Raw genomic sequence first — 17850 nt, 5'->3', positions numbered from 1 at the left:
TATGTGTGTAATTCCAATGGCTTCAAAGGCATCTAAACAATGTTTAAAGCAAATGTGAAAATGCAAAAAGGTTTAGGTTTAGGGGTAGGGTATAAAACAAACAAACAAACGAACAAAACTTTCCTTAGTATAAAGTCAACAGTCTATGGAGAGTCCTCGTAATGTATTATAGGTATAAAAGTGTGTGTGAGTGATGAGATCATATCCATGTGTCAACATATCAACTGCATGATCACCTTAATTTTCAAAATACAAACTGCAAATTCCAACATAAACACAATTACTCAGTATTTCAAGGAATTTTTTTTTTCAATCCGAGGCCAAAAGCTTGGACACAGCACTTAAACTAGCTCGTATACCCCGACCCTCATGAAGAAATAAAAACGTTTGGCATTTACCAGACTGACATTCTACCTCTATTCAGACACAGAGCCTTGTTCAGAAGTTGAAAATTTACCTCACAAATAACACTGCTGCAGATAAAGGCATTTTACAGAGCTCTCTCTCTCCCCGCTAAGTGTCTAATGCTTAGAGAACAGCGTGACATTTCCATCAGGCTGAGACATGCAAGCAAAAGTCCAATTAACCACACTACACTTTGTAACACCATTACACTGAGATGGATAGTTATATACAGTTCATTCAGAAAGTATTCTGACCCCTTCGTTTTTTTCACATTTTGTCATGTTGCAGCATTATGCTAAAATGCTTTAAATAATTTTTTCCCCACATCATTCTACAATCCATACCCCATAATGGCAAAGAAGAAAAAAAATATTTTTGATAACTTTTCAAATTTATTAAAAAGATAAAACTAAAATATTACATTGACTTAAGTCTTCAGACCCTTAAATCAGTACTTAATTGAAGCACCTTTGGCAGCGATTACAGCCTCAAGTCTTTTTGGGTATGATGCGAAAAGCTTTGCACACCTGGATTTGGGGATTTTCTGCCATTCTTCTCTGCAGATCCTCTCAATCTCTGTTAGGTTGGTTGGGGACCATCGGTGGACTGCCATTTTCAGGTCTTTCCAGAGATGTTCAATTGGGTTCAAATGCGGGCTCTGGCTGGACCACTAAAGGACATTCACAGAGTTGTCCCTAAGCCACAGTTTCATACTCTTGGTTATGTGCTTAGGGATATGGTCCTGTTGGAATATGAATCTTCTGCCCAGTCTGAGGTACTGAGTGCTCTAGACCAGATTTTCATTAAGGATATCTCTGCATTTTGCTGCGTTCTGCATTCCTTCAACCCTGACCAGTCCCCCAGTCCCTGCCGCTGAAAAACACCCCCACAGCAGGTTATGAGTGGTGCCTTGTTTCCTCCAGACATGATGCTTGGAATTGAGGCCAGTTCAATCTTCATTTCATCTGACCAGAGAATCTTGTTTCTCACAGTCTGAGTGATCTTTATATGCTTTTTTGTGTCTTGCACTGAAGAAAGGGTTCTGCCTGGCCACTCTGCCATAAAGGCCAGATCGGTGGAGTGTTGCAGTGATGGTTGTCCTTGTGCAAGTTTCTCCAATTTCCACACATGATCTCTGGAGCGTAACCAGAGTGACCATCAGGTTCTTGGTCAGCTCTCTTACCAAGGCCCTTCTCCACAATTGCTCAGTTTGGCTGGGCGGCCAGCTCTAGGAAGAGTCCTGGTTTGTTCCAAACTTCTTCCTTTTAAGAAATATGGAGGACACTGTGCTCTCGGGCACCTTCAATGCAGCTGAAATTTATTTTGTAGCCATCCCCAGATCTGTGCCTCGACACAATCCTGTCTCTGTGCTCTGCAGGCAGGTCCTTTGACCTCATGGCTTGGTTTTTGCTCTGATATGCATTATCAGCTGTGAGACGATATAGACTGGTGTGTGCTATTCCAAATCAGGTCCAATCAACTGAATTTGCCACAGATGGACTCCAATCAAATTGTATAATCATCTAAAAAATGATCCAGAGAAATGGGATGTACCTGAGCTAAATTTCAAATGTCATAGCAAAGGATCTGAACATTTATGTCAATATGATATTTCAGTTTTTTCTTTTTAATACATGTGCAAATTTAGAAAAAATCTGTTTTTTGCTGTCATTATGGGGTATGGAGTGTAGATTGATGTGAAAAAATTGATAATTTAAAGCATTATAGCATAAGGCTACAACATAACAAAATGTGAAAAAGATGAAGGGGTCTGAATACTTTCTGAATGTGCTGTAATTAGATAGCATACAGAGACAGACAGAAAGAGAGACAGACAGATAGACAGATAGATAGATTCGCACAATTCCAAACATTAGTGACGGTCACAATTTATTATACAAATCTACAAACGTGGCACAGAATAACAGAAAAGGAGATTACAGCGTTTCAGGAAATGCAGAACATTGCAAATTGTCAAATACACATGGCCTTTTCGGTGTCGAAATTAAAGCTCCTTGTGAAGTTTAAGTAAATATGACAGCATTTTTGGTGTCAAAATAAAAGTCCGCAGGTGAAGGATAAGTAAACAGGACATAAATATATATCTTTTGTAAAACGCAAATCTAATAATCAGAATAATAATGCTATTTCAGCATTATGTTATTATAATCAACCTGACGTGCCCCACAGTAATAATTTAGTATTATGCAATGTTCAACTGGGGTTTCAAAAATAAGTCAGTGAAGTAGCTTTGCACACCTTTTCATTCCCGAAAATATTAGTAAAATTAATGCTTTTTTATTAAGCTACTATGAATGAAATTGCTACTTGAGTATGAAATATACATAGACATTGCAAATAAATGAAAATTATTGAATTTCATTCTCCCTGGCATGTATTTAACAAACCAATAATTATTAAATTTTTATTAAATGTATTTAAAATATTTAATCTACTTGACTACAATGGCTGTTTGGAATAAATGATAGTTCCTCTAATAATAATAATTACAACAAAAAAAAACACATTTGAGCCATTTTAGAGCAAATACATTATTATCAAGATACATATTGAATTTCGTCAATAGGCTAAATAATTTGAGATATAGTTTGTTAAGACATATCGCCCAGGCCTAATAGATAGATAGATAGATAGATTGATTGATAGATAGATTAAATTCTGTGATCCTGGGGTGGGTGAGTTTGCCGGTTGCTGTACTGGTGTGCATAGGAGTATCTGTGATAGCGCAAGTGTGTGTGTGCGTCTGTAATATGCCACTATGTTTGATTCCCATGGCTCCTTTACACTTGCACTGCAGAGATCGAGTGACTTTGGACCACCCTTGAGTTTCAAAGGCCATTGGAACCTTTGAATCCACACTCATTTTTTTCCCTTTCACTCAGTAATAAACCTCCACTTCACTCAGACCAACACAACATTGTCCCATGAGCCAACGCTGGGCTTCCCAAAACTAGTTTTCATCTGATTATGCGAGACACTGAAAAGGAGTTATGATGGCAGTCATGGCACTGTATTAGAATAACACACATCATAATCATAATCCCAAATACATGCATAATCTTTCTTTACAAGTATTACGTTATTTGCCATTAGACTGTGAGGGAATTCCTGCTTTGTTTTACATAATCATAAAAATCACATTCTGACCAACAAATATTCAAATTAAAAACTCAAATACTTTGAGATATACATATTACCAGTTGAGATTTGTTATTAAAATGACTTCTTTTCATATGTTATATGGTCATATACACACTAATCCATTTTCATTTGAAAAATATTTTCAGAGTAGTAATGTCATCATCGTTTTTTAAAGTATTCAGTAAAGGAGAGCTTTTTCGAAAAGCTTAATTTTTAGTAGAGGAAAACACAGTGTCTATGAGAGGTGTAAACTAGGGCTGGGTACAAATAGTAACTTTCCAATTAATGGCAATCTTAATTTGAACAATCCCCAAATCGATTGACATGCTGACATTGCAGTGCATGTGCAACCCTGAACATCTAAGGGCATCACAGATCTGTTATTGCTCCATCTTGCATGGCTGAACGGCATTTGTTCCTCTATGAAATTGGACGCCGACCGCACGGGGCTGCATAACTAGTTAGCATGCTGAAGTCTCTTTCGTTATTGGAATTAGCCAGACAAATCGCTCCACCAACTAAGAACGGCCATGCACCACCACCCACAGAATCTAGAAAGAGCTATCAATCTTGTTTTTTGTTAAATAAATAACAACTGAAGTACACAGTTTGGGCCCTGTTGTTAGAATGCTCTTATTTTACAGCATTAGCTGAGAGAGAATTTCTTTCAAATGTAAGCAAAATATAATATTCCCAATTGAATCACAATTGCATCAAATTGTACAAATCAAATGGGGAAATCTACGTCAATACCCAGCGCTTGTGTAAATGTAGTGAAATCAAACATAAATGTATTCATGTGGACATGGCTTAACCCTATAACGCTGTGCGTATCGTATTTAATACATGGTTTTCTGAAGCCACTACATCAACAACACGATCAATACATTGCTGAAAAACCTGTTGTAAGCAATGTAGTACATGTCTACTGCCTCCTGGTGGATGTTTTCATGCTTTTCTAGAAGTAGAAGACCTTGAAAAATTATGCAACACACATGTATGTTTGCTGTGAAATATTTGCTAATTTTGATAAAGTAACAATAAATTTTGTAATTCTGAAATCAATACAGTAGTGATGTGACAATCATGAGTACATTACCATGGGATCACCCACATTTATACATAAATGCCTATTCAACAATACGCAGAGAATATTGTTACTTATTTCACATGTGAAGGGGTAAACTAATCATAATAGAGGTCATTTACATACCTACAATATTTCAGGAGTGACAACCACATTGTTTTAGAATTCCCAAAAATGTTATTCCATGTGTGTACGGAATACAGGCGTTACTCTCACAATTACGAGGATTGACAACTGATAACCATAGCAACGCTGCAGCATCTCGCGCCTATTAACAAGAAACATGAATGCCACCAGTTTAACCTGTAGTGTGTTTGCTATTTTTAAGCAAAGGCATTATCTACCGAAGATGTATTATTATTTGGCAATGTTTAGTTGGCTGCCATCGACTGAATTGTCATGGTTTGTTTATACGTGACTAAGCGGCTAATGTTAAACAGTATAAGCACTCTCTCTGAACTAGAGTTACACTGAGACCCCAGGACTGAGAGAGAGACTGGAATATATGAATAACACATACCTCTGTTTGTGTGATTTATACCAGGAGAAGACAGACACATCTACCACACGCTATTAATCAGGCCATTAACAACTAGCTGTTTAATTTAGTTTCTGTACACACTAACTGGAATTTATGAAAATACGGTTATCACTACCTGAATTGTTCAGGAGTGAATTCGGGTATAGAATGCGTTTATCACTCATGTAAATTACCAAACTATGTGTGTACAGAACAGGATTAACCACTCAAAGTTGAACTGACAACTGTATTTAGCTGCAGTGTGTACATGGCCAAAGTTACAGTAGCAGCCTGTAACACTCAGGGACAAAGAGACGGTGGAAAATGGCCATCTAAAACTAAATTATGTCTTGGTTTGGTGCAAAAAACCTTGACTAACTTATAAGAGGACATTAGAAAAAAATGTCAATGCTACAAGAATGTGGAATATGGCCCCATTAATTTCACAATGTCACATTTCAGCTTACTTGCTTTACTTACGCTTAAGCAAATGGATATGTTAAACTTAAATTCTGCCACCCTGCAGATCTCAACTGTTTTCCTTCATTCCAAACATGAGACATTTCTATCAGAGAGCTGTCAAACCCCTGCTGAGGGAGCAGCACTAAGCATTGGGACTCTTAGTAAGACCACCACAGGATAACAAAGGAGAAAAATCAAACCTCAAATTGACTGATAGAGGCAAATGTAATATGCTGCATATGTTTCTGACTACACTACACTGATTTATCAAAGGCTTTTGAGCATGTCAACATTTTTCTGTGATGTGATCACCAATTGACATGCTAGATGTATTTCTCTTCCATCTTAATGAAAAAAACAGATTTGCTTGTTGAAGGAACTGACAAGCTTTGTTCATGGTTCAAGTAAACGTATTGTAAATGCTTTGCAAAGGTTATCAGTCCTGACAAAACTAAATTTCCTCTCAGGTTTGTGGATTTTGCTATAAAAAGCCACACTAGAGAGAGTTGCAGACATATTTTTTCATGGAAAAGTTGATTTACTACACAACAAGAGATGGTTTAAATTTGAATCGGATCAAATGTCCTTTCATATGGAAGAAAACATGCAATCACAGAGAGAAATGTGTACATATGTTATGGAGCTCTTTCCGTGAGCTCTGTAAACTATGATTTGAATACACCACCATCTGATACTGATCTTTTATGTTTGAAAATGTGGCATGAAAATCTGATGTTTATCTTAATTTGAGCATAATTTTAAGACAGGCAAAAATAGCATTTTTGCGTGGGAATGGTAACTGTAACCTTGACTTAAAGCCTTACAAATCAGTGATTATGCACATTAATGCATATGTCACAGAACAGGATCAGAATTAACAAGTGTTCAGATTCCTTATTGATTCACCACTGCAGAAGTTTCCTCATGCTATAGCAGGCCAAAATAAAGCAACAAAAGGCCAATGAAAAAACTCAAACAAACTTAAGAACTAAACCCTCGATTACACTTCACCTCACTGCAGCAGTATGGAAAATCACCTCTATTTAGAGTATTTGCATTTAACACGATTTCATTTTAATTTCTGAAACAGTAAATATTTTCATTCCCTTTCCCTGGTTCCCTAAGCATGGGGACCAAACTGTGCCCAGGAGTTAGCTATATCTGATAAAACCTGATTTTTAAATGAAGTAAATTATGTTTTTAATAATGTTTTGAATAATTCTAAAAATTTATTTTATTTCCTATACATTGGGAAAGATAGTCTGTAGTTATTATAATTAGCTTAATTTAATCTATTATACATGCTCATTTAGATAGTTAAATGTGTGTGGGTAGTTTTGCGTGTCAGGTTTTCAAATAATAAGAGTTTACAGATAGTAAAACCTGATATCACCTGTGTGCAAGTGTGTAGTCTATGACCGTCAAGACCTGCTGAGTGCACCCAGATTATCATAAGGGCTCGGAGAGTGTTGTTTCATGATCTTATCAGTGCTATTTAATTAGCTATGGGCTAGAGATAACTTACACATTCCTGAACTCTGACGGACTGAAACTCTCTTACCACACGGCCGAGAACGACATGCCCAAAGTGCACAGAGGCTCGGATATATGTAAACACACACACACACACACACACACACACACACACACACACACACACACACACACACACACACACACACACACACACACAAATAGCCTAAAATTTGTCTGCTGGGTAGAACATGGGTAGTATTCTGTTCTCCACATGGATGGGAACATTTGAGATCCTGTTGAGGAAAGTGCTGGTCAGGCCGAAGAGCTCCAGGGAGCACACGGCCCTCAGCCCAAGATGAAAAGTCTCATCAAGCTCAAAACACCCGAATGATTAAAAATGAACGTCACTAAAAATAACCTTCCCTTTGTTTGGAAAAGAGGGAGGGGAGGGCACAGGGAGAAAGGATAACTCCCTATACTCACTTTTCATGTGTTCTTTCTCTCGCTTTCTCTGAACTCTCAGTTTTCATGCTCAACCTGAGCCACGGGGGAATTTACTGATTCTCATTCTTTCTAAAATTTGTGGATAAAATGTTAGGCAGTCTGTTTAGTATATGCACATCTTTGGGAGAGCAGATTGCGTGTGTGTGCATGTGTGGGTGTTTGGAATCTGAGTTTTCGCATATCACTACACTTTTCTGGTGTTACAACAGCAACTTTTATTCTCTGACACAAATAATGAGTAAAATGCCAGGTAAAATTAGTTCATAAACACATAATATTCTACTGTAATGCATTTTAACATTTGCATTACATAATCAACTACATTTACAAGCTTGTTCACGTGCAATCAAATTGCGGCATATCTGGACTACAAATAACCGATGCAAAGGACCGGAGTATGAGTCGTAAAATGTTGACACGTGAGCTGAAAGTGTCATAGAAGCATCATAAATCTTTACTTAAAAAAAAAACATAAAAAATGTATCCAATACAGTTACTTTTTATGACACGTTTTAGGTTTAGGGTAGGATGGTAGGTTTTGTTGATTTAAAATTCAATAGGGTTTAAATAACCATAAAAATCTCACTCTAAAGAGAGAAAATGTTACTCTCTTTAAGCACCACACATAATATCACTTTACAAAAATGCAGCAACAGTCACGTAATTTTCATGTGATCAAGCTGAAACAGTCGGCTCAGACGAAAACTTGTCCGAATTTTCTGCACTGATTTTCAGGGCAAATCTGCAAACATGGTAAAATGTGTTAAACAGAGCTAAGAGCACAACACTAATTGTTCGCTGAAGGCATTATCAAATTAGCCAAAATATATGTAATAAACCAACAACCAAAGGGAGTGGTTGTGCAGAACAATATGAATGAAGTTTCCAGTTCTGCAAAAATCTGCGGAATTATGTGAGCCTGCTAATGAGAAATTAATAAATTGGAAACATGGATACACGTGACCACGATGCACCTAGTCTACAAAAACAAATGTATATTCTCATCTATCTGTTTACTTTTCTTCATTGTGTTTCTTGACAATGCTATTGTTCATAATTCACCATATAAGGCTTTCCAATTAATTACATTTTTCCTCCAAAAATAATAAAAGCATATCTAACATAAGGATGAATAAACAAGATGGAAATGAGGGGGGGAGAGAGAGAGAGAGAGAGAGAGAGAGAGAGAGAGAGAGAGACCGATAGATTGTGTAAATTGGTTAACATTACAACCCAAATCTTATGTAGCCATATTCTATGAATGACATACAGAAAAGTGGACAATGGCTGAAGAAATAACACCCGAAAAAGAAACCATATCTGTCATCATCATAATTGTTGTGTTTTACAGGGGTGCTGATGTTTACGGCTGACATATAGCAGGCAATCTTAGTCAATGTTGTCCGCTATAATTCCAACCCCACCCTCCTGCATTCAGAACCATCATCAGAGTAATCTTAAAACTGTAATTACGCTTTCCACACACAGAACAGTATCATGCCAGTGCTTTGAAGCCATGCCAGAGACGCACCTTTGAAACCGAAAATTAAATATGAGTGAAACAAGAGAAGGAGGTTTTCATCAAGACGATGGCAGGTCCAGCTACATAACACAGAAATTGAAGGCTCAAAAAGTCAAGCTGCAAAGTTTCAAGGGTTGCTGTTATAAATCAAATATGTCTTTATGAGAACACAGGAACCATTAAGTAATGTTCTGAGTTAATAAAAGTTAAGCTCAATAGTCAGCATTTGTGGAATAATGTTGATAACCACAAATACTACCGGTAATTGAAACTAGTCTCTTGTCTCTTCAAAAACAAACAAACAAAAAAGCAATAAGGCACTAACAATGGAACTGAATGGGGCCAGTACATAAACGTTAAGACACACTGTTTCAAAAGTATAGCCACAAGATGTAAAACCACAATGTGTGTTGTGATATATATGAATTTAGTGTGAAAAAAATCAATTCCTAAACTTATTTGTGTTTATGGACTGGCACCATTCACTTCCACTGTAAGTATCTTAAATTAAAAATCTCTCATAATTTACTCACCCTCATGCCATCCCAGATGTGTATGACTTTCTTTCTTCAGCAGAACACAAATGAAGATTTTTAGAATAATATTATACTCTGATTTCCTAACAATGGAAATTAATGTTGACTAGGACAGAAGGTCCAAAAATGACATAAAGGAGGCATACAAGCAATGCATAAGACTCCAGTGGTTAAATCCATATCTTCTGAAGCATTATGATAGGTGTGGGTGAGAACATATCAATATTTAAGTCCTTTTTTACTATCAGTCTATACCTTTGGCAACCCCCAACCAGAAGGTGGCTGTAAGTGAAAGTCACTTCAACACCAGAATGTGGTAGAGAATGTGTAGTAAAAAATTACTTAAATATTGATCTGTTTCTCATCCACACCTATCACATTGCATCAGAAGATATGTATTTAATGATTGGAGTTTTATGGATTACTTTCATTCTACCTTTTGGGCCTTCAAAGGTCTGTCCACCATTCACTTGCATTGTGAGGACCAACAGAGCTGAAATATTCTTTAAAAAATCTTCCTTTTTATTTTGCAGAAGAAAAGAAGGCATACACATCTGGGATGACATGAGGGTGAGTAAATGATGAATTTTCATTTTTGGGTGAACTATCCCTTTAATGTATTAAATCAATGCTGTTGATTGACCTTAACGTGTACTGAACATGGAACATTCCTTTGACGGAGAAATAAAAAAACTCTCAATTGATTCTTCTAGACAGCAATGAGATAAATTAGAAGATGGAGACTTTTGCTTAAATATCTCACTTCGCAAATGTTTTTCATGAGAAAGGACCCTGTTATCTCACATGTGTCTCATCTTCAAGAAGAAATCTCAATAATGTCACAAACCGTACTGATCTGCTTAGATACACATGTGAAATCAAATGTCAGAGATTTCAATATAAACTCAAAATTTTTCTCAATAAAATAGTTTGCAATCAAATTATCTGCACTATGCTTTCCACATTCATTTTACAGATTCAAACTCCTAGTATGACAACAATTGTCACATTTGTTTCTATTTTAAGTGCTTCAAACTAATTTTAGATGAAATATTGACATTTAAATGAAACATTAAGTCTCCTGAGTTAAGCAAGAGTAAACTCTTAGCAATAAAAAATAATCTGGGAAAGAGAGCCGTGACACAAAATAGGAAATTAATGAAGAGAGAAAAAAGTTAGGGTGCTAAAAATGGTGGAGAATGTGAAAGAGAGCAAGAAAGACATTAACCCCAGAAATAAAAAGATCAAGAGAGAAAGTGTATAGAGGTAGTAATCCCTTCACAGATGGCTTTGTTGCCTGACTGATGATGGAGCAGTCCATATGAACTAATGGAGGGGTGTTGTGTAGAGGATTATCCTCCCACTCTCATACCCCAGAAACTGAGGTCAAGTGGTACAATTCCATTTTCAGTCCATTTAATGCCACAATCAAAATCTCCCTTTAACAATGCAACATTTTTGTCAGGTCTTATCTCTTCAAAAAAGCACACTCAAATGGCTACAGTAGGACATATTGGAGGGACTTGCACCATGGCACCATTTACACTCACAGAGAGGGTCTACACAACATCTTTCAAAATGTAGAACCTATCAATCACAGATTCACTAGGCAAACTAAACGCTTTTATGCTACTAATGTATAACAGTCAGAAATCTATTTTTCCACAAGAAGATCTGATGCAGACTGTGTGCTTTCAACAGTGTCTCCCGCCAGTTTTCCAAAGAATTTTTTCCTACCCTTAAAATGTTTTAATTTGAAACGCTTAACCCAGTTAAGCAAGCTTTTATCTGTCTCCAATTAGCAGCTGATTCATTAAATATTGAGGGAGCCATGAAGGATTACATTTTTAATGTTCATTTGAGGCAGAGAGTTATACAACAACTTCCCCTGGAGCGATGCAGAGAGACAGTCTGCCCTCGCTATTGATTTCACTCATTTAGGGGCCGAAATCCATTCCTCTTATCCCATGGATCCCTCTACAACCTGTCTGAACCATTTCAAAGTTGTCTAATTTTTTCTCCGTACTACACAACATAATGGGACCTAGGGTTGCTCCGATACCAAAATGTTGGCTTTGATACGATACCAGCCCTGGTACCTCTGCATCGATACTAAATAGATCCTCTAATCAAAAATAATTAAAGTTAACTGTTAAAAAAATAAAATATTAAAAGAACTGCATGAAGTCTTACAGATACAAATTATGCATTTACTGTTAAATTTTTCTGCATTCCATGTTAAATGTTTTAATGAAATGTTATGATCAAATGTTTAATCAAATTGATACATACAGTTTTAATAAAAAAAAAAAAAAAAAAATATATATATATATATATATATATATATATATATATATATATATATATATATATATATATATATATAATTGTTTATTTATTACAAATAAATTCAATTTTATTTTTTGTTAAATAAAATGCTGCACAACAAAACTTCACAGTATTAACAAAAACATTAATCTGAAACAAAAAATCGAATTACCTGTGGAACAAGGCTGCTTGCATTCGTGATATTGCTTACAGATGATAATAATAATAACAATATAACCATTTAATATTAAATAGTTGTTATTATGAGTATTATTGCTACTTTTTGAATATTACATTTTTATACAGTAGTTATATTTGTCTGTCTTCAATTTCACACATCCATTTGAAAAGAGTAGTGGGACCTTTATTTTGACAGACATTTGAGTTCTTCATGTTTTTACGGGTTAGCTATATCAAGCTTCCCATTAATGCTGGGATACTCCCGTTGTGACTCTCCATGTGAAATCTCTGAGCTGCACAGAAGGAGTTCATTTAAGTGTTAACAGCCGTTTATATTCTAAACACACTGCATGAAAATTAAGCACCAGCAGTGTGTGCTGTGTTTATGTGTGTGTGTGTGTGTGTGTACGTGTGCGTGCATGTATGTTGGAATCATATGACAGTAGAGCTGCACCTCTTGTTCATTCTGTAGCATGTAGTATATTATTTAATTAAATTACATCCTTCTGCTGTTTAATGGTCACAGTTGGCCATATCCAACTTTTTTTATTTTATTTTCAAATTGTCATTGTTTTAATTTCAAATGTATCATATCTTATATAATTTTGCTAATGACAGCATCCTGTAATAAGGTACTGAAATTAGCAACAAGATAATATCGTACCGTTTAATTTGTTTTGGTATAACTGCGCAACCCAAATAGGACTTTTGATAGTTTGTTGCCAGTTTAAATATATGCTATTAGAAAAACATTCATTACTAATTAATATGCGGGTGTCTCTGTATGCAGATAACATTAAGATAATTTTCATCAATTGTGTCTTGTTGGCATATTCACTTTGTGAGTGAGTGAGAAAGAGACAGAGAGAATGTGTGAGTAAAAGAGGGAGAAATGACCTGGAAGGGATGTGGAAGGTGAGGTGAGAGTAAACACATTGACCTTTGATCACTGACATCGATCAGAGGAACATTTATTCCATATGATGAGTGACTCTCATGTCACTTTCTCACAGCATCTACATCACAGCATCTAATGTTTAATCTTTATTTTCTTGTGTCTTTTAGTCTTCTATCGTTATCTTTTCTGGCTCTGATCGGTTTGTCTTCTCTAATTGTTTTTCATTTTATGTTGCGTGACTCAGTAGTGTTAAAACACATATTTATCCATAGCAGAATGAGACTTTTTTTTTTAATCTCACTGCCATCTGTCAGTCAGAGTGAAGCTCAAGGTATTCAATATATAATAGATTATGTATAGATTTATAAAACCGGTTCTGTTAAGGTTTACAAGGTTTTCTATTTTATTTTAACAAACCCAATGCCTACTTTTTAACCAGATTTTTTCTCTTATTTAGACTCAAGGAATTCCTTATCTGTCTCTCACCCAAGGCCTACACTCTTCATAATATTGCTTCTAGTGTCCTAAAGTCAAGTAAGCAGAGAGGTACATCAACAGCAAAATAAATAAATAAATACAAATTAGAGGACCTTTGCATGGGTTCCACAGATTGTGTCACTGTGGGTGAAGCATGCATGCCTTATCTAGGGAGGGCATGCACACGACCCGTAATCGGGAGGCAGCCAGCTGGAAAATACCCCCCTGTCTCTTTCAGTTGAGTGTACCACAGCGTCTGTCCAAACCTTTAACTAGACTCCCTGACTGAGACTGGCCTAAGTCACCCCTGTCCCAACTGTATAAAATTCTGTTCAAAGTTTAAAATTAACTTGACTAAGTATTGAAAAGGTACAAAATATTGCCCAGTTAGACCATATAAATGAACATAAGGAAATTCCAAGGATCATCTTTGTACTGTCAGGTTCAATATTATTATTGTAACAGTGTTTACATTTGCTGGAACAACTTCACATACCCCTCAAAAAATGCAAATTCACAAATATTACAATTTAGCATGACTGTTATTATTCATGTATGACTATTCAAAAATATTGACAATACACTACATAAACTTAAACGAACATGCATCCATTAATCTACAGATAAAGTAGCCTAGTCTACTGTTTAGTCAACTAACCTAAAATAAAATCTACTTAGTTTTGCTTTTGTGGTATATTAGAGGTATCTGAGTCAGAAGCTAAAGTACTTCTAAGCCACAGGCCTAAGTTTTGGACCAAGTTTAGTGGTCTCTTTGTGAATTATAGCAAAAAACATCCATCACCAACCTACCTCCTGTTTAAAGAATTCCAGTAGACTGGCTCCATGTTGCTCGCATCAACTGCTAAACTCTCCATCAGGAAGATTAAGAGAAATCCCAATCCACTGAACCAGTCCAAGAACGCCATGCCCGCCCAGGCACCCCTTGTCTGGACTCCCATGGTACTCCTACAAGACAAATTAATGGGACCTAATAGAGAAAAAGAGTGGTGGAGGGACAGCAGGGATGAACTTCACTCGTTCCCTCAAAGCTTGAGGAGATGGCGTGACCGCAACATCCACATCTGAAAGACTTTGGAAAATCAGACCAGAAATCTCTGAATATTTGTAAAAGAAAGCAGATTCAGGAACATCAGAACCCTTTGTGCCATCAAGGGAGGTGGTGACCCCAACTTGAATGTCCCAAAGTAACTGTCAGACTGAGATGTAAGTTAGGGGGAAATGCTAAGTCATATGGTCAAAGTATGAATTTGATTTGGGATGAATTTCAAACAATATTATGATAATGGATCGGGTGAGTTAAGTAAAATTATTTTAAATGCACACAGACAGATGTGGGCGCCGGGTCCACTGCGGGTGAGTTTTTAGAAATGTTTCTCCATTAACCACAGCATTAGCATTTCTATGAAGGACTTTGAGTTTTAATTATACTCCTGTGGAGAAAATGAATATCCAACCCCAAATAATTCAGTCCAGCTCAGGACAAAAGTGCATAAGTTGTGCCGTACTTCACTGCTGGTGCAGAAAACGCCTCCGAGGTCCAAAACTGGCTTGTATGATTTCTAAGTTCCGTCAGATATCCACAATATCCTAACAAACAAACTCTCATGCAGTAATCTGATGTTCAGTCCTGAAACAACTGAGAAGATGTCCATCAACTCTGTCTTACATATTAATGAATCACAGTCCATCAAATCAGTAAGGCATGAAACCGATTTTGGCGCATAAACAGGAGATAAACGACGGCATTTGACGACAGTCAGTTGTAAAACACTCAGAAAAATGACCGTTGGTAACTAAAAACGAGGCATTCTTACATTCCATTGACGCTGCGCGCGCCGTTTGCTCTGTCCGATTCTCCACTGCTCCGCAAAGTCTCGCGCTTTGACTCGCGTGCCGGCGGTGAGCGCGCGTGTTGCTGACTGACTGACGGGGGAGGAGATTTCGAGTGGATGTGACTCGAGAAGCACTTCTCTCTCTGTGAGGTATATATATATATATATATATATATTTTTTTTTTTATATTATCAGCATAAAAAAATAACATTAGTTTGTCTTCCCACTTAAGCAATAGCAAAATGTCTCGACGATTTTAGGAACTGTAATATGAATTGTGAGGCTCAAAGGGGTCGACTGCGCTGATTCTCTTCAAATATAAAGGAAGTTAACAAAGGCCAGAATATTGTAAAAAATATATATATATATATATATTCTTTAAAGTTTGGTATCAAAGCCACGCATATTTTCTTTCAGGAATAATTTTACAAGACTCCTGTGGTCTATCAGTTTTAATGGTCAGGTCATCCAACCACCTCAACTTTAGTCCAGTACCACAAACACCAGAAGAAGTATGATTGGTGTTCAATACAAGTTAAGCTCGATCAACAGCATTTGTGACATTATGTTGATTACCACAAAAATGTATTTCGACCCGTTCCTCCTTTTCTTAAAAATTTGTTATTTTTTTTTAAATCGAGGTTACAGAAGTTTTGGAGGGTTTAAAGACAGCAATGTGAAGCTTATAATTTTATAAAAGCACTTGCACGTATTCTTGTTAAATCTTGTGTATTATTTGAGCTGTAAAGAAGTTTAAATGGTCATTTTTACAGTCATTTTTGCGTTTGTTGACATTACATCATCATGATAATGAAGTTGTAAAATTCGCTATATCTGCACAGAAAAGGTTTATAAGTGATTATATTACACTAAACTAATGTTTACGCACATATCCTTTATGTCTTGTGACTATACTTTTGAAATAGAGAGTATATTAACATTCAAAAATCGTCCCCCATTCACTTCTATTTTAAGAGGTGGCGATGGTGGTGTAGTGGGCTAAAGCACATAATGTTACATTCCATTTTACTTGATACATTTTAACATTAGAAATTACATTTCGATCAGAAGGTTGCTGGTTCGAGCACCACAGCCACCACCATTGTGTCCTTGAGCAAGGCACTTACCTCCAGGTTGTTCCGGGGGGGATTGTCCCAGTAATCAGTGCACTGTAAGTCGCTTTGGATAAAAGCGTCTGCCAAATGCATAAACGTATATGTAAGTGCCTCGCTGTAACCTCGATTTTTGAATTTTTAAAGAAAAGGTGGAACAATTCGAAATTAATTTTGATCATTCCTTTAACTTGATGGACTTCACCAGGACTTCAAGGATAGTTCACCAAAAAATTAAAATCCTTCTAATTTTCTCACCCTCATCGCAGATGTGTATGATTTTCTTCAGCAAAAAATAAATGAATATTTCAGCTCTGTAGGTCCATACAATGTAAGTGAATGGTGACCAAAACTTTAAGCTCCAAAAAGCACATTAAGTCAGCATAAAAGCAATCCAAATCACTCCAGAGGTTTAATCCATGTGTGGCAGGGCCGTGATTCTACACACGTGGTCACTTATCAGGCTAATCAAGCCTCCGAGAGGGATAAAGGCCGATTGCGGAGGGTTGTGCGGGAGAGAGAGATCGTTTACGGACATGTCCGTCATGTGTGTGTTTGTGTCTTCTGTTTAAATGTATTATTAAAATATTATTTATATCGAAAAGCCAGTTCTCGCCTCCTCCTTTCCATTGAACTTCTTTACACCATGTCTTCTGAGTGATCCAATCAGAGTTAGGACAGATCAAAATATATTCCTTTTCCACTATACACCTTGTGATTGCAGTCTCTGAGCATGATCATGATTTGAAACTCGATTACAATTCCTAGTTGTTATTGCTTGTGCAGTGCGCTAAAGGAAGTGTAGTAATGCTTGAAATCATGATTGCCAAGGAGCAAAAGTATATTTGTTACATTTTGGTCTGTTCTCATGAAAAAAAATGATTGGATCACTTCTGAGGACATGTATTAAACCACTGGAGTCATATGGGTTACTTATATGATGCCTTTATGTGATTCTTGGATCTTCAAAGTTTTGGTCACCATCCACTTGCATTGTGAGAACCAACAGAGCTGAGATATTCTACAAAAAATCTTAATTTGCATTCTGCAGAAGATGGCATGAGCACAAGTAAATGATTAGAGAATTTTAAACTATTCATTCAAATCCTGTTTCTAAACTACAAATCAAACTAATCTGTAATTAATTACTTTTTAATTGAAAGGGACTACTCTTAATTTTTCAGTAATTTAATTAATTGATTTAAGTTACTACTGATGTTAACAATTCTATATAAAACAACAGCGAACTTAAAATAAAAACGTAATGTCTAATGTTAAAATGTATAAAGTAATGTTTTCAATTTAATGCAGCCCCTTTAAATTCTTT

General features: G+C 36.3%; 1 protein-coding gene across 1 annotated transcript in view; it reads right to left on the bottom strand.

The window, feature by feature from the left end:
• The window catches only part of LOC127635410 (ephrin-B3-like), a 57882-nt gene extending 42433 nt beyond the window's left edge, over positions 1-15449 (bottom strand). The window contains exon 1 of the mRNA XM_052115445.1: positions 14368-15449. Within this exon, the coding sequence (XP_051971405.1) occupies positions 14368-14516 (149 nt within the window). The 5' untranslated portion in view covers positions 14517-15449. The remainder of the gene's footprint in view (positions 1-14367) is intronic.
• Positions 15450-17850: the final 2401 nt, after the last annotated feature.

This window comes from Xyrauchen texanus, chromosome 43 (assembly GCF_025860055.1).
Source record: "Xyrauchen texanus isolate HMW12.3.18 chromosome 43, RBS_HiC_50CHRs, whole genome shotgun sequence".
Lineage (NCBI taxonomy): Eukaryota > Metazoa > Chordata > Actinopteri > Cypriniformes > Catostomidae > Xyrauchen > Xyrauchen texanus.
The sequence above is the reverse complement of the archived record's forward strand: the minus strand, read 5'-3'. Positions and strand labels throughout refer to the sequence as shown.